Here is a 24,938-nt window from a genome sequence, read left to right on the forward strand (position 1 = left end):
AAGACTTAAGCTTTTTATTGGCAGTGGAAAATAAGTTTCAGTATTTTATTGAAAGTAAATCCATAAATAATACTGTGATAAAATAGTTAAGTACTCAGACTGTACATAATTGTTACCAGAGCAGGAGAATAAAATGGGGGAAAACTGAAGATTAAAAAAAATAAAATAATAATATCAGCATTTGCATTGTGCATTATAAAATGACTAAATCACAAAGGGAATAACATAACTAAATGTGGACAGGAAGTCTTTGCTTCCGTGACATTATCTGTCTTGAAAAAGTATTGCCATGGCAACCTGTGTTAAAACACTCAGAAACAGCTTTTAAAAAATGGCAACTTCTAAAAATGAAACTGAGAAAGCAACAAACACGACGGAGATGACGAATAAATAAGACAGCCAGAGAAATAAGGTAAGAAAACCCCCCCATTAGGCTGGATTAGAAGTGTCCGTAGTAAAAAGAGTTGGTTAAAGGTTTGTGGGTAGATCGCTCCACCTCGGGTGAGTAAGCTAGTCGCTGGGATCAGTTTAGGCCACAGTGGACTTGGTCCGTCGATAGTAGAGCCGCCACGCTGTCGGCTCAGGTACAAGCGAGTTGATCTTCACGCACGTCTGGCCTCCCGTTAGCGCGCTCCAGGGGGAAGGCAGGGAAAAGAGAGGGATGAGGAGAAGGAGGAAAAGAGGAATGGAGAGTTTGGGCATGCGAGGTTGACTGGAGAATGGGAGATCCTACACAGTGGAACGGTCTCTTACCAAGCGATGCATCTGAAAACAGCCCTGGTCTTCACTACTGTTTATGGCTTTTGTTTCAGTCTTTCTACAGGTTTGGTTTCACAGGAAAAAAACAAAGAGAGTTGTTTCACGTGTCACCTGTCGTCACAGTTACCTAGGGCCTTGTTGTGGTTACGGTCCGCCCGGTGCTTAGCGACCACAGCGTTGTAGCAGTTGGTGAAACAATGTCAGTCAGAACTCCAGCAATATTTCTGATATTCACATATTCTCATTGTCCTATAAGAGCTGCATTTACAAATAATCACCATGGATACGCTTGAAGATAACAGGCTGGGATTGAAGGGAAATGGGGTCGAAGGGAAATGGGGTCCAATTCAGATAGAAAGTCACTTATTAAAGTCACTTGATCATCAGTTCAATGATTAAAAACAACAGAGGACAGAGAAATAAAAACATACATCTGGTCAATACAAGATCAGGAATATATATATATATATATATATGTATATATATATAAAATGATTAGATAATGTCTGTTGAAAAAATATACAAACTCCAGACCATCTAAAAACATTCAGTTACATCTGAGAGTTAACCTTGATAAGGACACAGTTGGAACAGTTTTTTAGAAAATAGGGACATTTCCATTTAGCCGGGAGAGACGGGTGAAGTAACAGATAGATACATAACAAATCTAAAATCATGTCCCACCAGCTTGCTAACATAAATAGAACAATAAAGATTGATACATCTAGGACACGGGCCCTCTAGTACGGAGATTGGTGATGTGGTTGCTACTTCTTTTATCGCTGTGATAACAATAAAACTCTGTCCTTGCAGGGTCAGCAGCTGCTCCTGATGGGGGGGGGGGGGTAACTCACCCCTCATCCTCCAACCAGCAGTCACCTATAGAAATAATGAGGATCAACTAAGACAAGAGGAGAGAGAAAGAGACAGCGAGAGAGAGATGTAACAGAGAGAAAGAGAGAGAGGCAGACAGACAGAGGTAGAGAGAGAGGTAGACAAGACAGAGAGAGAGAGGTAGAGCGAGACAGACAGACAGAGAGGTAGAGAGAGAGATAGAGAGAGGCACACAGACAGAGAGGTAGAGCGAGACAGACAGACAGAGAGGTAGAGAGAGAGATAGAGAGGCACACAGACAGAGAGGTAGAGAGAGACAGACAGAGAGGTAGAGCGAGACAGAAAAGCAGCAGATGAAGATGACAGAATAGAGGAGAGAAAGAGGAGCGTAGACATGCATTAATATAGCCAAGACCACAGAGGCACAAGAAGCTGCTTGAACAGAAGAGATCCACTGTGAAGTGTGTGTGTGTGTGCGCGCGTGCGTGTGTGTGCGTGCGCGTGTGTGTGTATATGTGTGTGTATGTGTGTGTGTGTGTGTGTGCGCGTGTAAACTTACTGTGTTGTGTTAGCAGGAGTATGTCCTGACTGTGGCAGTGTCCAGCCTCTGTATTGCAGACTGACTCCCTACATCCCCACAGCAAAACCACATGCAGAAACATGCTGTTAGTTAGTCACTCACAATCTCCAGCATAACACACCCACCACGCACACTAGAGCTGGGAAAACACGAAACCATTGTTGAAAGCATAGTGTATCGGTCTCCGTAACAAGACCGAGATAAAGCCGCAGCGGTGCCTTGCCTAATAACACACACCCACCACACACACTAGATAAGAGCGTCTGCTAAATGACTTAAATGTAAATGTAAAACACAAACCCATTGTTGACAGCATATTGTGTATCGATCTCCGTAACAAGACGCAGCGGTGCCATGCCTAATAACACACAGACACAACGAGCCCTCATTCCCCCGTGGACCCACCCCCTTGCCCTACCGTCCATGTGGCTCCTTTTCGGCTGCGTGGAGGGGGACGCTGCGTTGCTATTGGTCAGTCTGAAGTTGGCGGGCAGGGTGTCGGCTGAGCCCGGGGACATCCCCCGTGCGTCTTTGGGCCGGAACTTCTTCCTCCAGGAGGGGGCGCGCCGGAAGTTGTTATCGTCCTCCTGGAAGAGATTCAGAGAGAGGAGGAAGCAGGAAGGAGATAAGGATGTGCATATACATGGAGGAGTGATTTAGAAAGTGTGTGTGCGTGTGTGTGTGTGATCTTCAGAAAGTGTGTGTGAGTGTGAACGATTTAACAAGTGTGTGTGAGTGCGCACGTGTGAGTGAGTGTGCGTGTGAGTGAGTGTGCGTGTGCGAGTGAGTGTGTGTGTGTGTGTGCGTGTGAACGCTTTAACAAGTGTGTGTGAGTGCGCGCGTGTGAGTGAGTGTGCGTGTGTGTGTGTGTGCGCGCGTGTGAGTGAGTGTGTGTGCGTGTGTGTGTGTGCGCGCGCGCGTGTGTGTGTGTGTGTGAGAGTGTGCGCGTGTGAGTGTGTGCGTGAGTGAGCTTCAGAAAGTGTGTGTGTGGTCCATCATATGTGTGTGTCTCACCTCATCCAGTCTCCTCTCTGTACCGATGGCCAGTAGACTGTTGTACTCACTCTCCAGAGCTGCTCTCGCCTACAACACAGGAAGGAGGGAGAGACAGAGAAAGAGACAGTCGATGAATGAGAGTCTCCTCTCTCTTCGGAGCGGAGGAGACGAGAGCTGACGTCTCAGCTGGGAGCGCCGTTTGACTGCCAGGGTGGTTCACAGCCACCCACCAATGCTGGTAGTGTGTGTGTGTGTGTCCCTACCTGTGTGTTCTGCATGGGGATCTGCAGCAGTAGGGCCAGAGCGTTGTGGTCGAAGGTTTCATCCAGGGCCAGCAGGGCTCCGTGCACGCCGCTCTCCAGCAGGTTGTTACTGTACTCCTTCAGCCCCATGGCCTGTACCCAGCTGATCACACGCTCGTTGCTCCACACCAGCACGTCTGCTCAGGGTACACAAAATGGTAACCAGTTGGTACAGAAACGTTTGGGGAATGATCAGGGAACACATCCAAAGAGACAGTCAAAATAATTCCTCTGTGAGAAAAACAAATTTAAATCAGGAATGACTGCAGTAGAGCTGGGAATTATTCCTCTATGTGTTAGAAAAAACGTTGATATGATCAGGAAATAAATCCGGAGGAAAAGTCCAAAGAAATCCAATGTACAAACAAACCTATCATTTCTAAATGTGTATATGGACGCAATAGAAGGAAAAATACTGCACACTTCAGGTTCTCCCATAGTGTAATTAGCTTAGCGTAGCTGACACTTCAGATTCTCCCACAGTGTTATTAGCTTAGCGTAGCTGACACTTCAGATTCTCCCACAGTGTTATTAGCTTAGCGTAGCTGACACTTCAGATTCTCTCATAGCGTCATTAGCTTAGCGTAGCTGACACTTCAGATTCTCCCACAGTGTTATTAGCTTAGCGTAGCTGACACTTCAGATTCTCTCATAGTGTTATTAGCTTAGCGTAGCTGACACTTCAGATTCTCTCATAGTGTTATTAGCTTAGCGTAGCTGACACTTCAGATTCTCCCACAGTGTTATTAGCTTAGCGTAGCTGATACTTCAGATTCTCTCATAGTGTTATTAGCTCAGCGTAGCTGACACTTCAGATTCTCTCATAGCGTCATTAGCTTAGCGTAGCTGACACTTCAGATTCTCTCATAGTGTTATTAGCTCAGCGTAGCTGACACTTCAGATTCTCTCATAGTGTTATTAGCTCAGCGTAGCTGACACTTCAGGTTCTCTCATAGCGTCATTAGCTTAGCGTAGCTGACACTTCAGGTTCTCTCATAGTGTTATTAGCTTAGCGTAGCTGACACTTCAGGTTCTCTCATAGTGTTATTAGCTCAGCGTAGCTGACACTTCAGATTCTCTCATAGTGTTATTAGCTCAGCGTAGCTGACACTTCAGATTCTCTCATAGCGTCATTATCTTAGCGTAGCTGACACTTCAGATTCTCTCATAGTGTTATTAGCTCAGCGTAGCTGACACTTCAGATTCTCTCATAGCGTTATTAGCTCAGCGTAGCTGACACTTCAGATTCTCCCACAGTGTTATTAGCTCAGCGTAGCTGACACTTCAGATTCTCCCCCAGTGTTATTAGCTTAGCGTAGCTGACACTTCAGATTCTCCCACAGTGTTATTAGCTTAGCGTAGCTGACACTTCAGATTCTCCCACAGTGTTATTAGCTTAGCGTAGCTGACACTTCAGATTCTCCCCCAGTGTTATTAGCTTAGCGTAGCTGACACTTCAGATTCTCCCACAGTGTTATTAGCTTAGCGTAGCTGACACTTCAGATTCTCCCACAGTGTTATTAGCTCAGCGTAGCTGACACTTCAGATTCTCCCCCAGTGTTATTAGCTTAGCGTAGCTGACACTTCAGATTCTCCCAGTGTTATTAGCTTAGCGTAGCTGACACTTCAGATTCTCCCAGTGTTATTAGCTTAGCGTAGCTGACACTTCAGATTCTCTCATAGCGTCATTAGCTTAGCGTAGCTGACACTTCAGATTCTCTCATAGCGTCATTAGCTTAGCGTAGCTGACACTTCAGATTCTCTCATAGCGTCATTAGCTTAGCGTAGCTGACACTTCAGATTCTCTCATAGCGTCATTAGCTTAGCGTAGCTGACACTTCAGGTTCTCTCATAGTGTTATTAGCTTAGCGTAGCTGACACTTCAGGTTCTCTCATAGTGTTATTAGCTCAGCGTAGCTGACACTTCAGATTCTCTCATAGTGTTATTAGCTCAGCGTAGCTGACACTTCAGATTCTCTCATAGTGTTATTAGCTCAGCGTAGCTGACACTTCAGATTCTCTCATAGTGTTATTAGCTTAGCGTAGCTGACACTTCAGATTATCTCATAGCGTCATTAGCTTAGCGTAGCTGACACTTCAGATTCTCTCATAGTGTTATTAGCTCAGCGTAGCTGACACTTCAGATTCTCTCATAGCGTTATTAGCTCAGCGTAGCTGACACTTCAGATTCTCCCACAGTGTTATTAGCTCAGCGTAGCTGACACTTCAGATTCTCCCCCAGTGTTATTAGCTTAGCGTAGCTGACACTTCAGATTCTCCCACAGTGTTATTAGCTTAGCGTAGCTGACACTTCAGATTCTCCCACAGTGTTATTAGCTTAGCGTAGCTGACACTTCAGATTCTCCCCAGTGTTATTAGCTTAGCGTAGCTGACACTTCAGATTCTCCCACAGTGTTATTAGCTTAGCGTAGCTGACACTTCAGATTCTCCCACAGTGTTATTAGCTCAGCGTAGCTGACACTTCAGATTCTCCCCCAGTGTTATTAGCTTAGCGTAGCTGACACTTCAGATTCTCCCACAGTGTTATTAGCTTAGCGTAGCTGACACTTCAGATTCTCCCACAGTGTTATTAGCTTAGCGTAGCTGACACTTCAGATTCTCCCCCAGTGTTATTAGCTTAGCGTAGCTGACACTTCAGATTCTCCCACAGTGTTATTAGCTTAGCGTAGCTGACACTTCAGATTCTCCCACAGTGTTATTAGCTCAGCGTAGCTGACACTTCAGATTCTCCCCCAGTGTTATTAGCTTAGCGTAGCTGACACTTCAGATTCTCCCAGTGTTATTAGCTTAGCGTAGCTGACACTTCAGATTCTCCCAGTGTTATTAGCTTAGCGTAGCTGACACTTCAGATTCTCTCATAGCGTCATTAGCTTAGCGTAGCTGACACTTCAGATTCTCTCATAGCGTCATTAGCTTAGCGTAGCTGACACTTCAGATTCTCTCATAGCGTCATTAGCTTAGCGTAGCTGACACTTCAGATTCTCCCACAGTGTTATTAGCTTAGCGTAGCTGACACTTCAGATTCTCCCAGTGTTATTAGCTTAGCGTAGCTGACACTTCAGATTCTCCCACAGTGTTATTAGCTTAGCGTAGCTGACACTTCAGATTCTCCCACAGTGTTATTAGCTTAGCGTAGCTGACACTTCAGATTCTCTCATAGCGTCATTAGCTTAGCGTAGCTGACACTTCAGATTCTCCCACAGTGTTATTAGCTCAGCGTAGCTGACACTTCAGATTCTCCCACAGTGTTATTAGCTTAGCGTAGCTGACACTTCAGATTCTCCCACAGTGTTATTAGCTTAGCGTAGCTGACACTTCAGATTCTCTCATAGCGTCATTAGCTTAGCGTAGCTGACACGTCAGATTCTCTCATAGTGTTATTAGCTTAGCGTAGCTGACACGTCAGATTCTCTCATAGTGTTATTAGCTTAGCGTAGCTGACACTTCAGATTCTCCCACAGTGTTATTAGCTTAGCGTTGCTGAGCTAACTAAATGATGAGTGAATCTGAACAGTGTGGTCATTTCTCCCTTCGGTTGACTATCATTTTCTCTCACCGTTATCCCAGCTGTTACCTTGCAGCTCCAGCTGGGTCTCGTCACGCCTCCTCTCTAGCTCCTTCCTGTCGTAGTTCAGTCTCCTCAGACACATCACCCCACACTGGAAACTGTTCCTGTTACACAGACACATTGACTAGTTAAACATTTAGACAGAAACAAAATTAACATCCTTAGTTGTCCATGGCACCATTTTGGCCCTTAATAGTGGGAACTGTCCACCATTTATTTTGGCCCTTACCTATGGAAACTGTAAACCATTTTGGTTCCTAATACCTGTGGAAACTGTCCACCATTTTGGTTCCTAATACCCGTGGAAACTGTCCACCATTTTGGTTCCTAATACCCGTGGAAACTGTCCACCATTTTGAGCTTTTTACCTGTGGAAACTGTCCACCATTTTGAGCTTTTTACCTGTGGAAACTGTCCACCATTTTGAGCTTTTTACCTGTGGAAACTGTCCACCATTTTGAGCTTTTTACCTGTGGAAACTGTCCACCATTTTGAGCTTTTTACCTGTGGAAACTGTCCACCATTTTAAGCTGTCCCCTCATGTCCTTCTTGGTGAGGTGGTCCAGCATGCGTGCGTCTACCAGAGACTCCATGAAGTAGGACCGGTACTGGGGCAGACCCAGGCTGGGCAGCCACTCGTTACCAATCCACTCATGGTTCATGTCTCCATACGCCAGCGTCTGTGGGAGGGACAGGGGCTAGGTCAGTGTTTGGAGTCTATTGAAGAGTCAAAAGTTAGTGGGGGATGGCTACCATCGCTATGAAAGAAAAAGGCTAGGTGGGAAAGTGATGGAAATCACCCCATTAAAATCTAGAGTGTGCACGTGTCTGTACGTTCATGTCTGTGTGTAAGTTACAGCAGGTTTAAGAGCAGCTACGACCACAGATCAGAACTAGGGCCAGTGAGAGAACTAGACTGATCTGTGTGTTCTGATAGGTGGGAGGTCAGAGAACTAGACTGATGTGTGTGTTCTGATAGGTGGGAGGTCAGAGAACTAGACTGATGTGTGTGTTCTGATAGGTGGGAGGTCAGATAACTAGACTGATGTGTGTTCTGATAGGTGGGAGGTCAGAGAACTAGACTGATGTGTGTGTTCTGATAGGTGGGAGGTCAGAGAACTAGACTGATGTGTGTGTTCTGATAGGTGGGAGGTCAGAGAACTAGACTGATGTGTGTGTTCTGATAGGTGGGAGGTCAGAGAACTAGACTGATGTGTGTGTTCTGATAGGTGGGAGGTCAGAGAACTAGACTGATGTGTGTTCTGATAGGTGGGAGGTCAGAGAACTAGACTGATGTGTGTGTTCTGATAGGTGGGAGGTCAGAGAACTAGACTGATGTGTGTTCTGATAGGTGGGAGGTCAGAGAACTAGACTGATGTGTGGGTTCTGATAGGTGGGAGGTCAGAGAACTAGACTGATGTGTGTTCTGATAGGTGGGAGGTCAGAGAACTAGACTGATGTGTGTTCTGATAGGTGGGAGGTCAGAGAACTAGACTGATGTGTGTGTTCTGATAGGTGGGAGGGGAAGGAAGTAGACTGATGTGTGTTCTGATAGGTGGGAGGTCAGAGAACTAGACTGATGTGTGTTCTGATAGGTGGGAGGGGAAGGAAGTAGCCTGATGTGTGTTCTGATAGGTGGGAGGTCAGATAACTAGACTGATGTGTGTTCTGATAGGTGGGAGGTCAGAGAACTAGACTGATGTGTGTTCTGATAGGTGGGAGGTCAGAGAACTAGACTGATGTGTGTGTTCTGATAGGTGGGAGGTCAGAGAACTAGACTGATGTGTGTTCTGATAGGTGGGAGGTCAGAGAACTAGACTGATGTGTGTGTTCTGATAGGTGGGAGGTCAGAGAACTAGACTGATGTGTGTGTTCTGATAGGTGGGAGGTCAGAGAACTAGACTGATGTGTGTTCTGATAGGTGGGAGGTCAGAGAACTAGACTGATGTGTGTTCTGATAGGTGGGAGGTCAGAGAACTAGACTGATGTGTGTTCTGATAGGTGGGAGGTCAGAGAACTAGACTGATGTGTGTGTTCTGATAGGTGGGAGGTCAGAGAACTAGACTGATGTGTGTGTTCTGATAGGTGGGAGGTCAGAGAACTAGACTGATGTGTGTGTTCTGATAGGTGGGAGGTCAGAGAACTAGACTGATGTGTGTTCTGATAGGTGGGAGGTCAGAGAACTAGACTGATGTGTGTTCTGATAGGTGGGAGGTCAGAGAACTAGACTGATGTGTGTTCTGATAGGTGGGAGGTCAGAGAACTAGACTGATGTGTGTGTTCTGATAGGTGGGAGGGGAAGGAAGTAGACTGATGTGTGTTCTGATAGGTGGGAGGTCAGAGAACTAGACTGATGTGTGTTCTGATAGGTGGGAGGGGAAGGAAGTAGCCTGATGTGTGTTCTGATAGGTGGGAGGTCAGAGAACTAGACTGATGTGTGTTCTGATAGGTGGGAGGGGAAGGAAGTAGCCTGATGTGTGTTCTGATAGGTGGGAGGGGAAGGAAGTAGCCTGATGTGTGTTCTGATAGGTGGGAGGGGAAGGAAGTAGCCTGATGTGTGTTCTGATAGGTGGGAGGGGAAGGAAGTAGCCTGATGTGTGTTCTGATAGGTGGGAGGGGAAGGAAGTAGCCTGATGTGTGTTCTGATAGGTGGGAGGGGAAGGAAGTAGACTGATGTGTGTTCTGATAGGTGGGAGGGGAAGGAAGTAGCCTGATGTGTGTTCTGATAGGTGGGAGGGGAAGGAAGTAGCCTGATGTGTGTTCTGATAGGTGGGAGGGGAAGGAAGTAGCCTGATGTGTGTTCTGATAGGTGGGAGGGGAAGGAAGTAGCCTGATGTGTGTTCTGATAGGTGGGAGGGGAAGGAAGTAGCCTGATGTGTGTTCTGATAGGTGGGAGGGGAAGGAAGTAGCCTGATGTGTGTTCTGATAGGTGGGAGGGGAAGGAAGTAGCCTGATGTGTGTTCTGATAGGTGGGAGGGGAAGGAAGTAGCCTGATGTGTGTTCTGATAGGTGGGAGGGGAAGGAAGTAGCCTGATGTGTGTTCTGATAGGTGGGAGGGGAAGGAAGTAGCCTGATGTGTGTTCTGATAGGTGGGAGGGGAAGGAAGTAGCCTGATGTGTGTTCTGATAGGTGGGAGGGGAAGGAAGTAGCCTGATGTGTGTTCTGATAGGTGGGAGGGAAGGAAGTAGCCTGATGTGTGTTCTGATAGGTGGGAGGGGAAGGAAGTAGCCTGATGTGTGTTCTGATAGGTGGGAGGGGAAGGAAGTAGCCTGATGTGTGTTCTGATAGGTGGGAGGGGAAGGAAGTAGCCTGATGTGTGTTCTGATAGGTGGGAGGGGAAGGAAGTAGCCTGATGTGTGTTCTGATAGGTGGGAGGAAGGAAGTAGCCTGATGTGTGTTCTGATAGGTGGGAGGGGAAGGAAGTAGCCTGATGTGTGTTCTGATAGGTGGGAGGGGAAGGAAGTAGCCTGATGTGTGTTCTGATAGGTGGGAGGGGAAGGAAGTAGCCTGATGTGTGTTCTGATAGGTGGGAGGGGAAGGAAGTAGCCTGATGTGTGTTCTGATAGGTGGGAGGGGAAGGAAGTAGCCTGATGTGTGTTCTGATAGGTGGGAGGGGAAGGAAGTAGCCTGATGTGTGTTCTGATAGGTGGGAGGGGAAGGAAGTAGCCTGATGTGTGTTCTGATAGGTGGGAGGGGAAGGAAGTAGCCTGATGTGTGTTCTGATAGGTGGGAGGGGAAGGAAGTAGACTGATGTGTGTTCTGATAGGTGGGAGGGGAAGGAAGTAGACCAACTGTAAACAACTTCTAAACAGCAGAGGCTTCTAATAAATCTCTCCTGTCTGTGGCTCCTAAACAGGACATCCGAGTCGATGTCGGTCCGCCACCACAAGAGTTTGATGAAGAAGTCTTATCACAATGTGTATAACTACATTATTCTAGCTGCAATATCCTCCGTCTCCGATACCTCCAGATTTGCATGCAGGTTAAATGTGCAGCGGACTAAAGTAAACGGAGACCAAGAGCCATACTGTTGTCAGAGCATCCGTGCAAGGAAACCAAAAAAAAACTATCCTCATCGTCTACCACAGCCAGAGAAAAGAGACAGACAGGGGTGTTGCAAACCTGGGCCCAGCTGCCCTCGTCATCCTCCTGTTGTTAGCATGGTTAGCATGGTGAGAGAAGAGAAGCGGGTTAGAGTTAGTGACTGTGGCAGTGCTGGGTTCGGCAGCTCAACATCAACATGCTACTTAACCAGTGTTAATGTTAAGACAACTGGACATGCAACCAACAGCTCATGCTTTAGGCTACATTGGCGTCCTGTTGTCAATGAACCTGGGATTGATCTAGAATTCATTTTAATAGGATCTAATACCACTATTTGACCCGTTGAAGCATCCATTGTACCACATGTATTAGTAAATCCCAGGTTGAAACAGGACTGTAAATACAGCACTGAGCTGTAGTGTTTAAATGAAATACAGTTTTATAACTTGACAAACAGGGGCCTGCGAAAGTATTCCCCTTTGGCATTTTACAACCTGGAAATAAAAATATATTTTTTTGGGGGAGGGGGGTTGTATCATTTGATTTACACAACATGCCTACTACTTTGAAGATGCAAAATATTTTTTTCTTGTGAAACAAACAAGACAAAAAAAAATGAAAACATGAGCGCGCATCACTGTTCACCCCCCCCCCCCCAAAGCCACCTTTTGCAGAAATTACAGCTGCAAGTCTCTTGGGGTATGTCTCTATAAGCTTGGCACATCTAGCCACTGGGATTTTTGCCCATTCTTCATGGCAAAACTGCCCCAGATCCTTCAAGTTGGATGTGTTCCGCTGGTGTACAGCAATCTTTAAGTCAAACCACAGATTCTCAATTGGATTGAGGTTTGGGCTTTGACAAGGTCATTCCAAGACATTTATATGTTTCCCCTTAAACCACATGCTGCCACCACCATGCTTCACTGTGGGGGTGGTATTCTCGGGGTGATGAGATGTTTAGGGTTTGCGCCAGACAGCGGTTTCCTTTATGGCCAAAAAGCTACATTTTAGTCTCATCTGACCAGAGTACCTTCTTCCATATGTTTTGGGAGTCTCCCACTTTTGGTGAACACCAACGGCTTAAAGTGGTCCTTAAAGTGGTCCTATGGACAGATACTCTAATCTCCGCTGTGGAGCTTTGCAGCTCCTTCAGGGTTATCTTTGGTCTCTTTGTTGCCTCTCTGATTAATGCCCATCTTGCCTGGTCCGTGAGTTTTGGTGGGCAGCCCTCTCTTGGCAGATTTGTTGTGGTGTCATATCCTTAAATAATGGATTTAATGGTGCTCCTTGGGATGTTCAAGGTCTCTGATATTTTCTTTTCATAGTCCAACCCTAATCTGTACTTCTCCACAACTTTGTCCCTGACCTGTTTGGAGAGCTCCTTGGTCTTCATGGTTCCCCTTGCTTAGTGGTGTTGCAGAGGTATATATACACTGAGATCATGCGACAGATCATGTGACACTTAAATAAAAGTCCACCTGTGTGCAATCTAACAAATGATGTGACTCCTGAAGGTAATTGGCTGCACAAGATCTTATTTAGGGGCTTCATCACAAAAGGGGTGAATAGATATGCACGCATCACTTTTCCGTTGAATTTATTTAAATTTGAAACATGTTATTTTTTAAATTTCACTTCACCAATTTGGACTATTTTGTGTATGTCCATTACATGAAATCCAAAATAAATCCATTTAAAATTACAGGTTGTAAGGCAACAAGGCCTGAAACATAAAGACAAGACAAATCTAATGTTAGCTTTTGAACAGAAATTACTGGTTAAGTCAGTACTGAACTTAGCCTTCAACCAAACTGACAGACACACAGAAACACACGTACTGACACCAAAAGCCCAAACCAAGATACAGACATGGACAAACAGGGCCGTGAGAAAAGTACACACAGGGAGTAACACCCAACTACCAACCAGATCACTACCAGTCGCCTGCGTCAGTGACTGCCCAATGGCTTGGGAGACTAACCGTGGAGGCGTGGCCGCAAGGCACTCCAACTCTTCGTGCGTGACCCACACGTTCCCGTGGACTGATCATGTGACAACCCCAAGAGTCACCAGTGATGCAAGCGTGTGAGAGGAAAGGGAGGAGGAGAGAGGAGAGGGAGGAGGAGGAGGAGAGGAGAGTGAAGAGAGGGAGGCAGGGGTGTGAGGATTTGTTTATATTAAAAACAGAGGGAGGATGGGAAGGAAAATAAGACCAAACAGCATTGTTATTATCACATCACATGATTCAGAGAGAGAGAGTAAGAGTTAGAGAGAGACACAGAGAGAAAGAAAGAGAAAAAGAGAGAGAAGAGAGAGAGAAAAAGAGAGAGAAAAAGAGTGAGGCCCCAATCAGGGAAGTCCTTGTGAGTGAGTGACGCTCCGTGAACTCTGATTGGTGGAAAGGTTACAGTGAGAAACGTTATTAGCTGGTTAGAGGAGTGACAGCATGCTCCAATCAGGTGGTGAGGAGAGGAAGAAGAGGGCAGGGTCCTCCAGGGTCCAAGGCTGCACTGGACTTCTTTGGCCCGTCTTAACTTTGGAGCTACCAGTATCTTTGTTGTGTGTGTGTGTGTGTGTGTGTGTTTTTGTCTTGTGTGTGTGTTTTGTCTTGTGTGTTTGTGTGTGTGTTTTGTCTTGTGTGTGTGTGTGTGTGTTTTGTCGTGTTTGTGTGTGTGTGTGTTGTCGTGTGTGTGTGTGTGTTTTGTCTTGTGTGTGTGTTTTGTCTTGTGTGTGTGTGTTTTGTCTTGTGTGTGTGTGTGTGTGTCTCTCTCTCTTTACGGTTCTGGAGGTCGGGGGGCAGAGGGGGAGGTGAGAGACATGATCTCCTGGATGGCCAGTCTCAGTTTGAGGCGGTGCAGGGGTTACTGATGCCAATCTCCTCTGGATCTCTGTGTCCGACAGAGCAGACATGATGGCACCACTCTTCACATTGGCACGACACGCCGCCACGTACCAGGCTGGCATACCCACCCACAGCTACAGAGGAGACAGAGGATGACACAGAGGATGGCAGGGAGGATGGCAGGGGGAGGACACAGAGGATGGCAGAGAGGGGACAGGAGAAAGGATTGGGTTATTTTTGTGTTTTGAATGTGTGCGCGTGCACATGAGAGTGATGGTGTGTGTGTGTACATGTGAGTGTGATGGTGTGTGTGTACATGTGAGTGTGATGGTGTGTGTGTACATGTGAGTGTGATGGTGTGTGTGTACATGTGAGTGTGATGGTGTGTGTGTACATGTGAGTGTGATGGTGTGTGTGTGTACATATGAGAGTGATGGTGTGTGTGTGTCCATGTGAGAGTGATGGTGTGTGTGTGTACATGTGAGAGTGATGGTGTGTGTGTGTCCATGTGAGAGTGATGGTGTGTGTGTGTCCATATGAGTGTGATGGTGTGTGTGTGTGTGTACATATGAGAGTGATGGTGTGTGTGTACATATGAGAGTGATGGTGTGTGTGTCCATATGAGTGATGGTGTGTGTGTGTCTCACCTCCAGCCAGACCACTACAGTAGGGCCGTCCCACTGGGCAAAGGGAAGACTCTGCCTGCGAGCCTCCTCCAGCAACTCATGCCTATAACAACACACATGGTTAGAGAGAGAGACACACACACACACACACACACACACACACACACACACAGAGAGAGAGAGAGCCCGTTTCACCTAACACACACCTCAACCTGCACACCATGAAAACACAGTACCTCACACACACACATGCACACACACACTGTTGTAAACATGCCGAGGTAAAAGAGAGAGAAAGCTGAGGATTTTAACCCATGAGGCAGGTCAGACCTAGAGAGAGAGAGGTGGTGAGAGAGAGAAAGACCGACCAGATCATTTCCAGAACATTCTGGCCAGGTAAACAGGTCAGAAGTTTAAAAGCTGGTGACCACTTCAAAGCTTGGCAGGAGTCCCATTTAAATCAATACATTTGGTGGACGACTCCTGTTCCTCAGTCTAGAAGGAGACCCACCTTTATGCCAAGCCACTGTTACATAACCAGTATCTTTGTGGCCAACAGACTAAAGGCATCATGGGAAATGGAGTTCACACAACGGTTCAATACTAGGGGAAAACGTGTGTTAGAATGCATCCATAAGACAACAGTCAGTAGAGGACAGAATACATGCAGCAAAATACATGGGAAAAAAACCTTCAGATAGTTTGTCTATTTTTGTGTGTAATATATTTTGGTCCACAAGATGGCAGCATCCACTACTTAATTCTAATAGCAGCATCACATTAACCTGTGGAAAGATCCCACTAGTATCTGACCTAGAAACCTAGAAACCACTAGGACTGACTCCGTGTCTTAGTGGTCACTTCCAGGGGTTGTTAGTCTACATCTGTGTTTACCAAACACGTGACAAAATATAACATTTGAATTCAGGAAGTACACTGAAAATCCTATTCTCTACCGTGCTTTTCAAATTAGGACATTTTGGAATTGAGTTTACTTTCTGAATTGAAATGGAATTGACACCAACCCTGATAAGATCATCCTAGAACCTTAACACCGGAAGAGGTTCAGAGAAAGCTTTGTAAAAACGGCAGGTAGACACATTCCTGTTAGTTGAGATGGTACTTTAGGTATAGCAGAGAGGAAAACACATCAGGTCTGAGGAGAGCTGGTGAGGAGAGCTGGGTGTGAGGGCATGAAGCCAACTGTTTAGAGCCAAAGAGGGCAAAGCAACAAGCAACATGGAGGAGATGACTCACCCTGTCGTTGGACTACAGATGGAATGAGAGAGGGATGAAATAAGAGTCAGAATCAGCTAAATAAAAAGAACTGAAGACAATTAAAAATAACCTAACTAGGCATAGGAGAGCTCCTGGTGGCGATGGCCAATCCAGAACCAAGCTTGACTCCTGGTGGCGATGGCCAATGAGAACCAAGCTTAGACTCCTGGTGGCGATGGCCAATGAGAACCAAGCTTGAACTCCTGGTGGCGATGGCACACAGAACCAAGCTTGGACTCCTGGTGGCGATGGCCAATGAGAACCAAGCTTAGACTCCTGGTGGCGATGGCCAATGAGAACCAAGCTTAGACTCCTGGTGGCGATGGCCAATGAGAACCAAGCTTGGACTCCTGGTGGCGATGGCCAATGAGAACCAAGCTTGACTCCTGGTGGCAATGAATGAGAACCAAGCTTGACTCCTGAATGGTCAATGAGAACCAAGCTTGGACTCCTGGTGGCAATGGCCAATGAGAACCAAGCTTGGACTCCTGGTGGCAATGGCCAATGAGAACCAAGCTTGGACTCCTGGTGGCAATGGCCAATGAGAACCAAGCTTGGACTCCTGGTGGCAATGGCCAATGAGAACCAGTCTTTGACTGTATCAAACTAACGTAGATCTATCAAAATGGTCATTAAATGATTGCTTCAAAACACCAAACTAATTCAACCGCCTTATATTTGAAAGTTATACAGCTATGATCAAGTCACCCCTAGATTACCTAAAGGAAAAAGGGGACATTAGTTCAGAATGAATGAAAGTGAAATGGAAGCCTGGCTGATACACTGCATCACATCAAGCTGAACTAGAAGCATGAAGCTGTACAAACACATAGGGCTGGTTTCACAGACACAGGTAGAGTCCACCTCTGCACTAACAAGCATTCATTAATAGGAGACCGGGAAACTGGCCCTTACAAAATCACATCCTGGCAGTGTGGCAAGGAGCTACAGTGAATTTATGGACGGGAGATCGAGTTTGTGTGGACGGGACGGGAATGAGACCAGGACCCTGGGAGGGACAGCATGGGGCATGAGACCAGGACCCTGGGAGGGTTCAGCATGGAGCGGAGGACATGAGACCAAGGAGGGACAGCATGGAGAGGGGGTACATGAGACCAGGGAGGACAACATGGAGGTCTGGCATGAGACCAGGGAGGGACAGCATGGAGAGGGACATGAGACCAGGGAGGGACAGCATGGAGAGGGGACATGAGACCAGGGAGGGACAGCATGGAGAGGGGACATGAGACCAGGGAGGGACAGCATGGAGAAGGGACATGAGACCAGGGAGGGACAGCATGGAGAGGGGACATGAGACCAGGGAGGGACAGCATGGAGAGGGGGCATGAGACCAGGGAGGACTCCATGGGGCATGAGGCCAGGGAGGACAGCATGGAGCATGAGACCAGGAGGGACAGCATGAGGCATGAGACCAGGGAGGGACAGCATGGGGCATGAGACCAGGGAGGGACAGCATGGAGAGGGCATGGACCAGGGAGGGACAGCATGGAGAGGGGGCATGAGACCAGGGAGGGACAGCATGGAGAGGGACATGAGACCAGGGAGGGACAGCATGGAGAGGGGGCATGAGACCAGGGAGGGACAGCATGGGGCATGAGACCAGGGAGGGACAGCATGGAGCATGAGACCAGGAAGGGACAGCATGGGCATGAGACCAGGGAGGGACAGATGGGGCATGAGACCAGGGAGGGACAGCATGGGGCATGAGACCAGGGAGGGACAGCATGGGGGATGAGACCAGGGAGGCAGCATGGGGGATGAGACCAGGGAGGGACAGCATGGAGAGGGGCAATGAGACCAGGGAGGGACAAATGGAGAGGGGCATGAGACCAGGGAGGGACAGCATGGGGCATGAGACCAGGGAGGGACAGCATGGAGAGGGGACATGAGACCAGGGAGGACAGCATGGGGCATGAGACCAGGGAGGGACAGCATGGGACATGAGACCAGGGAGGGACAGCATGGAGAGGGGACATGAGACCAGGAGGGACAGCATGGAGAGGGGGACATGAGACCAGGGAGGGACAGCATGGAGAGGGGGCATGAGACCAGGAGGGACCCTGAGACCAGGGAGGGACAGCATGGGGCATGAGACCAGGGGAGGGACAGCATGGCCATGAGACCAGGATGGGACAGCATGGAGCATGAGACCAGGGAGGGACAGCATGGGGCATGAGACCAGGGAGGGACAGCATGGAGAGGGGACATGAGACCCTGGGAGGGACAGCATGGAGTGGGGGCAGGACCCTGGGAGGGACAGCATGGAGCGGGGACATGAGACCAGGAGGGACAGCATGGAGAGGGGACATGAGACCAGGGAGGGACAGCATGGGGCATGAGACCAGGGGGGACAGCATGGGGCATGAGACCAGGGAGGGACAGCATGGGGCATGAGACCAGGGAGGGACAGCATGGGGCATGAGACCAGGGAGGGACAGCATGGAGCATGAGACCAGGGAGGGACAGCATGGAGAGGGGACATGAGACCAGGGAGGGACAGCATGGAGCGGAGGACATGAGACCAGGGAGGGACAGCATGGAGAGGGGACATGAGACCAGGGAGGGACAGCATGGAGCGGAGGACATGAGACCAGGGAGGGACAGCATGGGGCATGAGACCAGGGAGGGACAGCATGGAGCATGAGACCAGGGAGGGACAGCATGGAGAGGGGACATGAGACCAGGACGGGACAGCATGGAGCATGAGACCAGGGAGGGACAGCATGGAGAGGGGACATGAGACCAGGGAGGGACAGCATGGAGCGGGGACATGAGACCAGGGAGGGACAGTATGGAGAAGGGGACATGAGACCAGGACCCAGGGAGGGACAGCATGGAGAGGGGACATGAGACCAGGACCCTGGGAGGGACAGCATGGAGAGGGGACATGAGACCAGGGAGGGACAGCATGGAGCGGGGACATGAGACCAGGACCCTGGGAGGGACAGCATGGAGAGGGGACATGAGACCAGGACCCAGGGAGGGACAGAATGGAGAGGGGACATGAGACCAGGGAGGGACAGCATGGAGAGGGGACATGAGACCAGGAGGGACAGCATGGAGAGGGGACATGAGACCAGGGAGGGACAGCATGGAGAGGGGACATGAGACCAGGGAGGGACAGCATGGAGAGGGGACATGAGACCAGGGAGGGACAGCATGGGGCGGGGGCATGAGACCAGGGAGGGACAGCATGGAGAGGGGACATGAGACCAGGGAGGGACAGCATGGGGCGGGGACATGAGACCAGGGAGGGACAGCATGGAGAGGGGACATGAGACCAGGACCCAGGGAGGGACAGCATGGAGAAGGGACATGAGACCAGGACCCTGGGAGGGACAGCATGGGGCATGAGACCAGGGAGGGACAGCATGGAGAGGGGACATGAGACCAGGACCCAGGGAGGGACAGCATGGAGAAGGGGACATGAGACCAGGACCCAGGGAGGGACAGCATGGAGAGGGGACATGAGACCAGGACCCTGGGAGGGACAGCATGGAGAGGGGACATGAGACCAGGGAGGGACAGCATGGAGCGGGGACATGAGACCAGGACCCTGGGAGGGACAGCATGGAGAGGGGACATGAGACCAGGACCCAGGGAGGGACAGAATGGAGAGGGGACATGAGACCAGGGAGGGACAGCATGGAGAGGAGACATGAGACCAGGACCCAGGGAGGGACAGAATGGAGAGGGGACATGAGACCAGGGAGGGACAGCATGGAGCGGAGGACATGAGACCAGGACCCTGGGAGGGACAGCATGGGGGCGGGGACATGAGACCAGGACCCTAGGAGGGACAGCATGGAGAGGGGACATGAGACCAGGGAGGGACAGCATGGGGCTGTGTGTGAGAGAGCGAGTGGCAGTGTGCTACACGGCAGGGTGAGCATAGAGCAACACAGGGCTGTTACAGTGCTGGGGGCAGATCTACAACGGACATATAGAACACACAAGCATAAACAGCAGCATGGCTGGAGCCATCAACCAGACCTATCTGAGCAAGATTGACCTCTCTAGTACAGCAAGATCTATGGTTGATCGAGTAGATTCATATCTATTCGATGGAAGCAGAAAACACCAGTCCCTCTACTGTTAACGAGAACCAGTCCCTCTACTGTTAACGAGACGGAACCAGTCCCTCTAGACCAGGGAGGAACCAGTCCCTCTACTGTTAGGGAGACGGAACCAGTCCCTCTACTGGGGACATGAGACCAGTCCCTCTACTGTTAACCCTCCAGTCCCCTACTGGAACGAGGGGAACATCCCCTAGACCAGGGAGGGAACCAGTCCCTCTACTGGAGCGGAGACGGAACCAGTCCCCTACTGTTGAGACCAGGGGAACCAGTCCCTCTACTGACAGACGGAACCAGTCCCTCTACTGTTAACGAGACGGAACCAGTCCCCTACTGTTAGGGGACATGAGACCAGGGAACCAGTCCCTCTACTGTTAACGAGACGGAACCAGTCCCTCTACTGTTAGAGGACGAGACCACTGGAACCAGTCCCTCTACTGTTAACGAGACGGAACCAGTCCCTCTACTGTTAACTACCAGTCCCTCTACTGGGAATCGGGAACCAGTCCCTCTACTGTTAGAGGGAACCAGTCCCTCTACTGTTAACGAGACCAGGACCCAGTCCCTCTACTGAGGGACAGCATGGAACCAGTCCTCTACTGTTAGACCAGGACGGAACCAGTCCCTCTACTGTTAGAGGGACGGAACCAGTCCCCCTACTGTTACTCCCCTGTTAACGAGGGACGGAACCAGGTTAACGAGACGGAACCAGTCCCTCTACTGTTAACCAGGACCAGTCCCTCTACTGTTAACGAGACGGAACCAGTCCCCCTACTGTTAACGAGACGGAACCAGTCCCCCTACTGTTAACGAGACGGAACCAGTCCCCTACTGGAGGGACCAGTCCCTCTACTGTTAGGGGACGGAACCAGTCCCCCTACTGTTAACAGCAACCAGTCCCCCTACTGTTACCGGGAGGGAACCAGTCCCCCTACTGGAGAGGGGAACCAGTCCCCCTACTGTTAACGAGGGGAACCAGTCCCCCTACTGTTAATCAGGGACGGAACCAGTCCCCCTACTGTTAACGGAACCAGTCCCTCTACTGTTAACGAGACGGAACCAGTCCTCTACTGTTAACCAGACGGAACCAGTCCCTCTACTGTTAAAGGGAACCAGTCCCTCTACTGTTACGAGACGGAACCAGTCCCTCTACTGTTAACGAGACGGGACCAGTCCAGGGAGACGGGAACCAGTCCCTCTACTGGAACGGGCAACCAGACTGTTAACGAGACCCAGTCCTCTACTGTTAACGAGACGGAACCAGTCCCTACTGTTAACTAGACGGAACCAGTCCTCTACTGTTAACGAGACGGAACCAGTCCCTCTACTGTTAACATGAGACGGAACCAGTCCCCCTACTGTTAACGAGACGGAACCAGTCCCTCTACTGTTAACGAGACGGAACCAGTCCCTCATGGAGACGAACCAGTCCCTCTACTGTTAACGAGACGGAACCAGTCCCTCTACTGTTAACGAGACGGAACCAGTCCCTCTACTGTTAACCAGGACGGAACCAGTCCCTCTACTGTTAACGAGGGGAACCAGTCCCTCTACTGTTACCCGAGACGGAACCAGTCCCTCTACTGTTAACGAGACGGAACCAGTCCTCTACTGAACGGACGGAACCAGTCCTCTACTGTTAACGAGACGGAACCAGTCCCTCTACTGTTAACGAGACGGAACCAGTCCCCTACTGTTAACGAGACGGAACCAGTCCCCCTACTGTTAACGAGACGGAACCAGTCCTCTACTGTTAACGAGACGGAACCAGTCCCTCTACTGTTAACGAGACGGAACCAGTCCTCTACTGTTAACGAGGACGGAACCAGTCCTCTACTGTTAACGAGACGGAACCAGTCCTCTACTGTTAACGAGACGGAACCAGTCCCTCTACTGTTAACTGGACGGAACCAGTCCCTCTACTGTTAACGAGACGGAACCAGTCCCCTACTGTTAACGCAGACGGAACCAGTCCCTCTACTGTTAACGAGAACCAGTCCCTCTACTGTTAACGGACGGAACCAGTCCTCTACTGTTAACGAGACGGAACCAGTCCTCTACTGTTAACGGACGGAACCAGTCCCTCTACTGTTAACGAGACGGAACCAGTCCCTCTACTGTTAACACGGAACCAGTCCTCTACTGTTAACGGACGGAACCAGTCCCACTGTTAACGAACTAGTCCCCCTACTGTTAACTGAGAAACCAGTCCTCTACTGTTAACGAGACGGAACCAGTCCCTCTACTGTTAATCTAGACGGAACCAGTCCCTCTACTATTAATCTAGACGGAACCAGTCCTCTACTGTTAACGAGACGGAACCAGTCCCTCTACTGTTAACGAGACGGAACCAGTCCTCTACTGTTAACGAGACGGAACCAGTCCCTCTACTGTTAACGAGACGGAACCAGTCCCTCTACTGTTAACGAGACGGAACCAGTCCCTCTACTGTTAACGAGACGGAACCAGTCCCTCTACTGTTAACGAGACGGAACCAGTCCCTCTACTGTTAACGAGACGGAACCAGTCCCTCTACTGTTAACGAGACGGAACCAGTCCCTCTACTGTTAACGAGACGGAACCAGTCCCTCTACTGTTAACGAGACGGAACCAGTCCCTCTACTGTTAACGAGACGGAACCAGTCCCTCTACTGTTAACGAGACGGAACCAGTCCCCCCTACTGTTAACGAGACGGAACCAGTCCCTCTACTGTTAACGAGACGGAACCAGTCCCTCTACTGTTAACGAGACGGAACCAGTCCCTCTACTGTTAACGAGACGGAACCAGTCCCTCTACTGTTAACGAGACGGAACCAGTCCCTCTACTGTTAACGAGACGGAACCAGTCCCTCTACTGTTAACGAGACGGAACCAGTCCCCCCTACTGTTAACGAGACGGAACCAGTCCCTCTACTGTTAACGAGACGGAACCAGTCCCTCTACTGTTAACGAGACGGAACCAGTCCCTCTACTGTTAACGAGACGGAACCAGTCCCTCTACTGTTAACGAGACGGAACCAGTCCCTCTACTGTTAACGACGGAACCAGTCCCTCTACTGTTAACGAGACGGAACCAGTCCCTCTACTGTCCCCTCTACTGTTAACGAGACGGAACCAGTCCCTCTACTGTTAACGAGACGGAACCAGTCCCTCTACTGTTAACGAGACGGAACCAGTCCCCTACTGTTAACGAGACGGAACCAGTCCCTCTACTGTTAACCGGAACCAGTCCCTCTACTGTTAACGAGAACCAGTCCCTCTACTGTTAACCAGTCCAGTCCCTCTACTGTTAACGAGACGGAACCAGTCCCCCCTACTGTTAACGAGACGGAACCAGTCCCCCCTACTGTTAACGAGACGGAACCAGTCCCCCCTACTGTTAACGAGACGGAACCAGTCCCCCTACTGTTAACGAGACGGAACCAGTCCCCCTACTGTTAACGAGACGGAACCAGTCCCCCACTGGAGACGGACCAGTCCCCCACTGTTACAGACGGAACCAGTCCCCCCACTGTTAACGAGACGGAACCAGTCCCCCACTGTTAACGAGACGGAACCAGTCCCCCCCACTGTTAACGAGACGGAACCAGTCCCCCACTGTTAACCAGTCCCCCACTGTTAACGAGACGGAACCAGTCCCCCCACTGTTAACGAGACGGAACCAGTCCCCCCACTGTTAACGAGACGGAACCAGTCCCCCCACTGTTAACGAGACGGAACCAGTCCCCCCACTGTTAACGGAAACCAGTCCCCCCACTGTTAACGAGACGGAACCAGTCCCCCACTGTTAACGAGACGGAACCAGTCCCCCACTGTTAACCCCCCACTGTTAATCTAGACGGAACCAGTCCCCCCACTGTTAACGAGACGGAACCAGTCCCCCACTGTTAACGAGACGGAACCAGTCCCCCACTGTTAACGAGACGGAACCAGTCCCCCACTGTTAACGAGACGGAACCAGTCCCCCACTGTTAACGAGACGGAACCAGTCCCCCACTGTTAACGAGACGGAACCAGTCCCTCCCCACCCTGTGTTAACGAGACGGAACCAGTCCCTCTACTGTTAACTAGACAGAACCAGTCCCCCTCTACTGTTAACGACGGAACCAGTCCCTCTACTGTTAACGAGACGGAACCAGTCCCTCTACTGTTAACGAGACGGAACCAGTCCCTCTACTGTTAACGACGGAACCAGTCCCTCTACTGTTAACGAGACGGAACCAGTCCCTCTACTGTTAACGAGACGGAACCAGTCCCTCTACTGTTAACGAGACGGAACCAGTCTCTACTGTTAACTAGACAGAACCAATCTACCACAAGTACGGTCTACTGTTAACTAGACAGAACCAGTCTATCTACCACTAGTACTATCTACTGTTAGACTGGTTCCATCTAGTTATCTTCCACTAGTACCACTACTGATGTATCTATGTTGCATCTCTGACAGAAGTGGTGACAAGATGTGGAAACACCTACTTCTTCTGCAGTTTCCTGTTCTTCTCAGCGGGGCCGCCTAGTTTGCCCAGCCCCAGTGCATCCTGGGGAGAGGTCTCTGCCTCGGGGGTACCAGCTGTGAGGAGAGATGGAGGGTCAGAGGTTAAAGTCGGTGCAGGTAGTCCCTTCCTGTTTCAGCTTGTTTTCTTCTGTTTGCTGCCTAATGAACTTGAACCAGCAGGCATGTTTTGGGGGGGGGGGGCTGACCTTGGCTGCCAGGGGACTCCTTGCTCCCTGGGGGGCCTGGCCGTCCCTTCTCCTTCTTGCCGAAGAGGCGCCCGATGGAGGACTTGATGCTCTTCTTCTTGGCTGCCTTGTTCAGAGAGTCCTGACTGCTGTTACTGCTGCTGGGGTTACTACCCTGGCCGTCCTGTAGGGTGGTCATACTGAGACAGAGAGAGGAGGGGTGAGAGGAAGAGAGAAAAGGGGGAGCGAGAGAGAGAGAAGGGGGAGCGAGAGAGAGAGAAGGGGGAGCGAGAGAGAGAAGGGGGAGCGA

At 49.7% G+C, this 24,938-nt stretch overlaps 1 protein-coding gene across 8 annotated transcripts in view; it reads right to left on the reverse strand.

Annotated features, from left to right (window-relative positions):
- Nucleotides 1-24,938, reverse strand: part of LOC135565403 (liprin-alpha-1-like) — a 45,088-nt gene continuing 20,150 nt past the window's right edge. For 2 of the 8 annotated variants that reach the window (XM_065012403.1, XM_065012398.1), the window contains 12 exons: nucleotides 24,650-24,828; nucleotides 24,425-24,518; nucleotides 15,830-15,841; nucleotides 14,594-14,675; nucleotides 13,883-14,080; nucleotides 7,565-7,740; nucleotides 7,049-7,164; nucleotides 3,433-3,608; nucleotides 3,188-3,256; nucleotides 2,592-2,772; nucleotides 2,153-2,220; nucleotides 1-1,660 (listed from right to left, as the gene is read on the reverse strand). In XM_065012403.1, coding sequence (XP_064868475.1) covers nucleotides 2,162-2,220; nucleotides 2,592-2,772; nucleotides 3,188-3,256; nucleotides 3,433-3,608; nucleotides 7,049-7,164; nucleotides 7,565-7,740; nucleotides 13,883-14,080; nucleotides 14,594-14,675; nucleotides 15,830-15,841; nucleotides 24,425-24,518; nucleotides 24,650-24,828 — 1,342 coding nt within the window. In that variant the 3' untranslated portion in view covers nucleotides 1-1,660; nucleotides 2,153-2,161. The remainder of the gene's footprint in view (nucleotides 1,661-2,152; nucleotides 2,221-2,591; nucleotides 2,773-3,187; nucleotides 3,257-3,432; nucleotides 3,609-7,048; nucleotides 7,165-7,564; nucleotides 7,741-13,882; nucleotides 14,081-14,593; nucleotides 14,676-15,829; nucleotides 15,842-24,424; nucleotides 24,519-24,649; nucleotides 24,829-24,938) is intronic. The other 6 variants (XM_065012404.1, XM_065012402.1, XM_065012400.1 and 3 more) reach the window with 6 other exon arrangements.

The sequence above is a fragment of the Oncorhynchus nerka genome, linkage group LG27 (assembly GCF_034236695.1).
Source record: "Oncorhynchus nerka isolate Pitt River linkage group LG27, Oner_Uvic_2.0, whole genome shotgun sequence".
Classification (NCBI taxonomy): Eukaryota; Metazoa; Chordata; class Actinopteri; order Salmoniformes; family Salmonidae; genus Oncorhynchus; species Oncorhynchus nerka.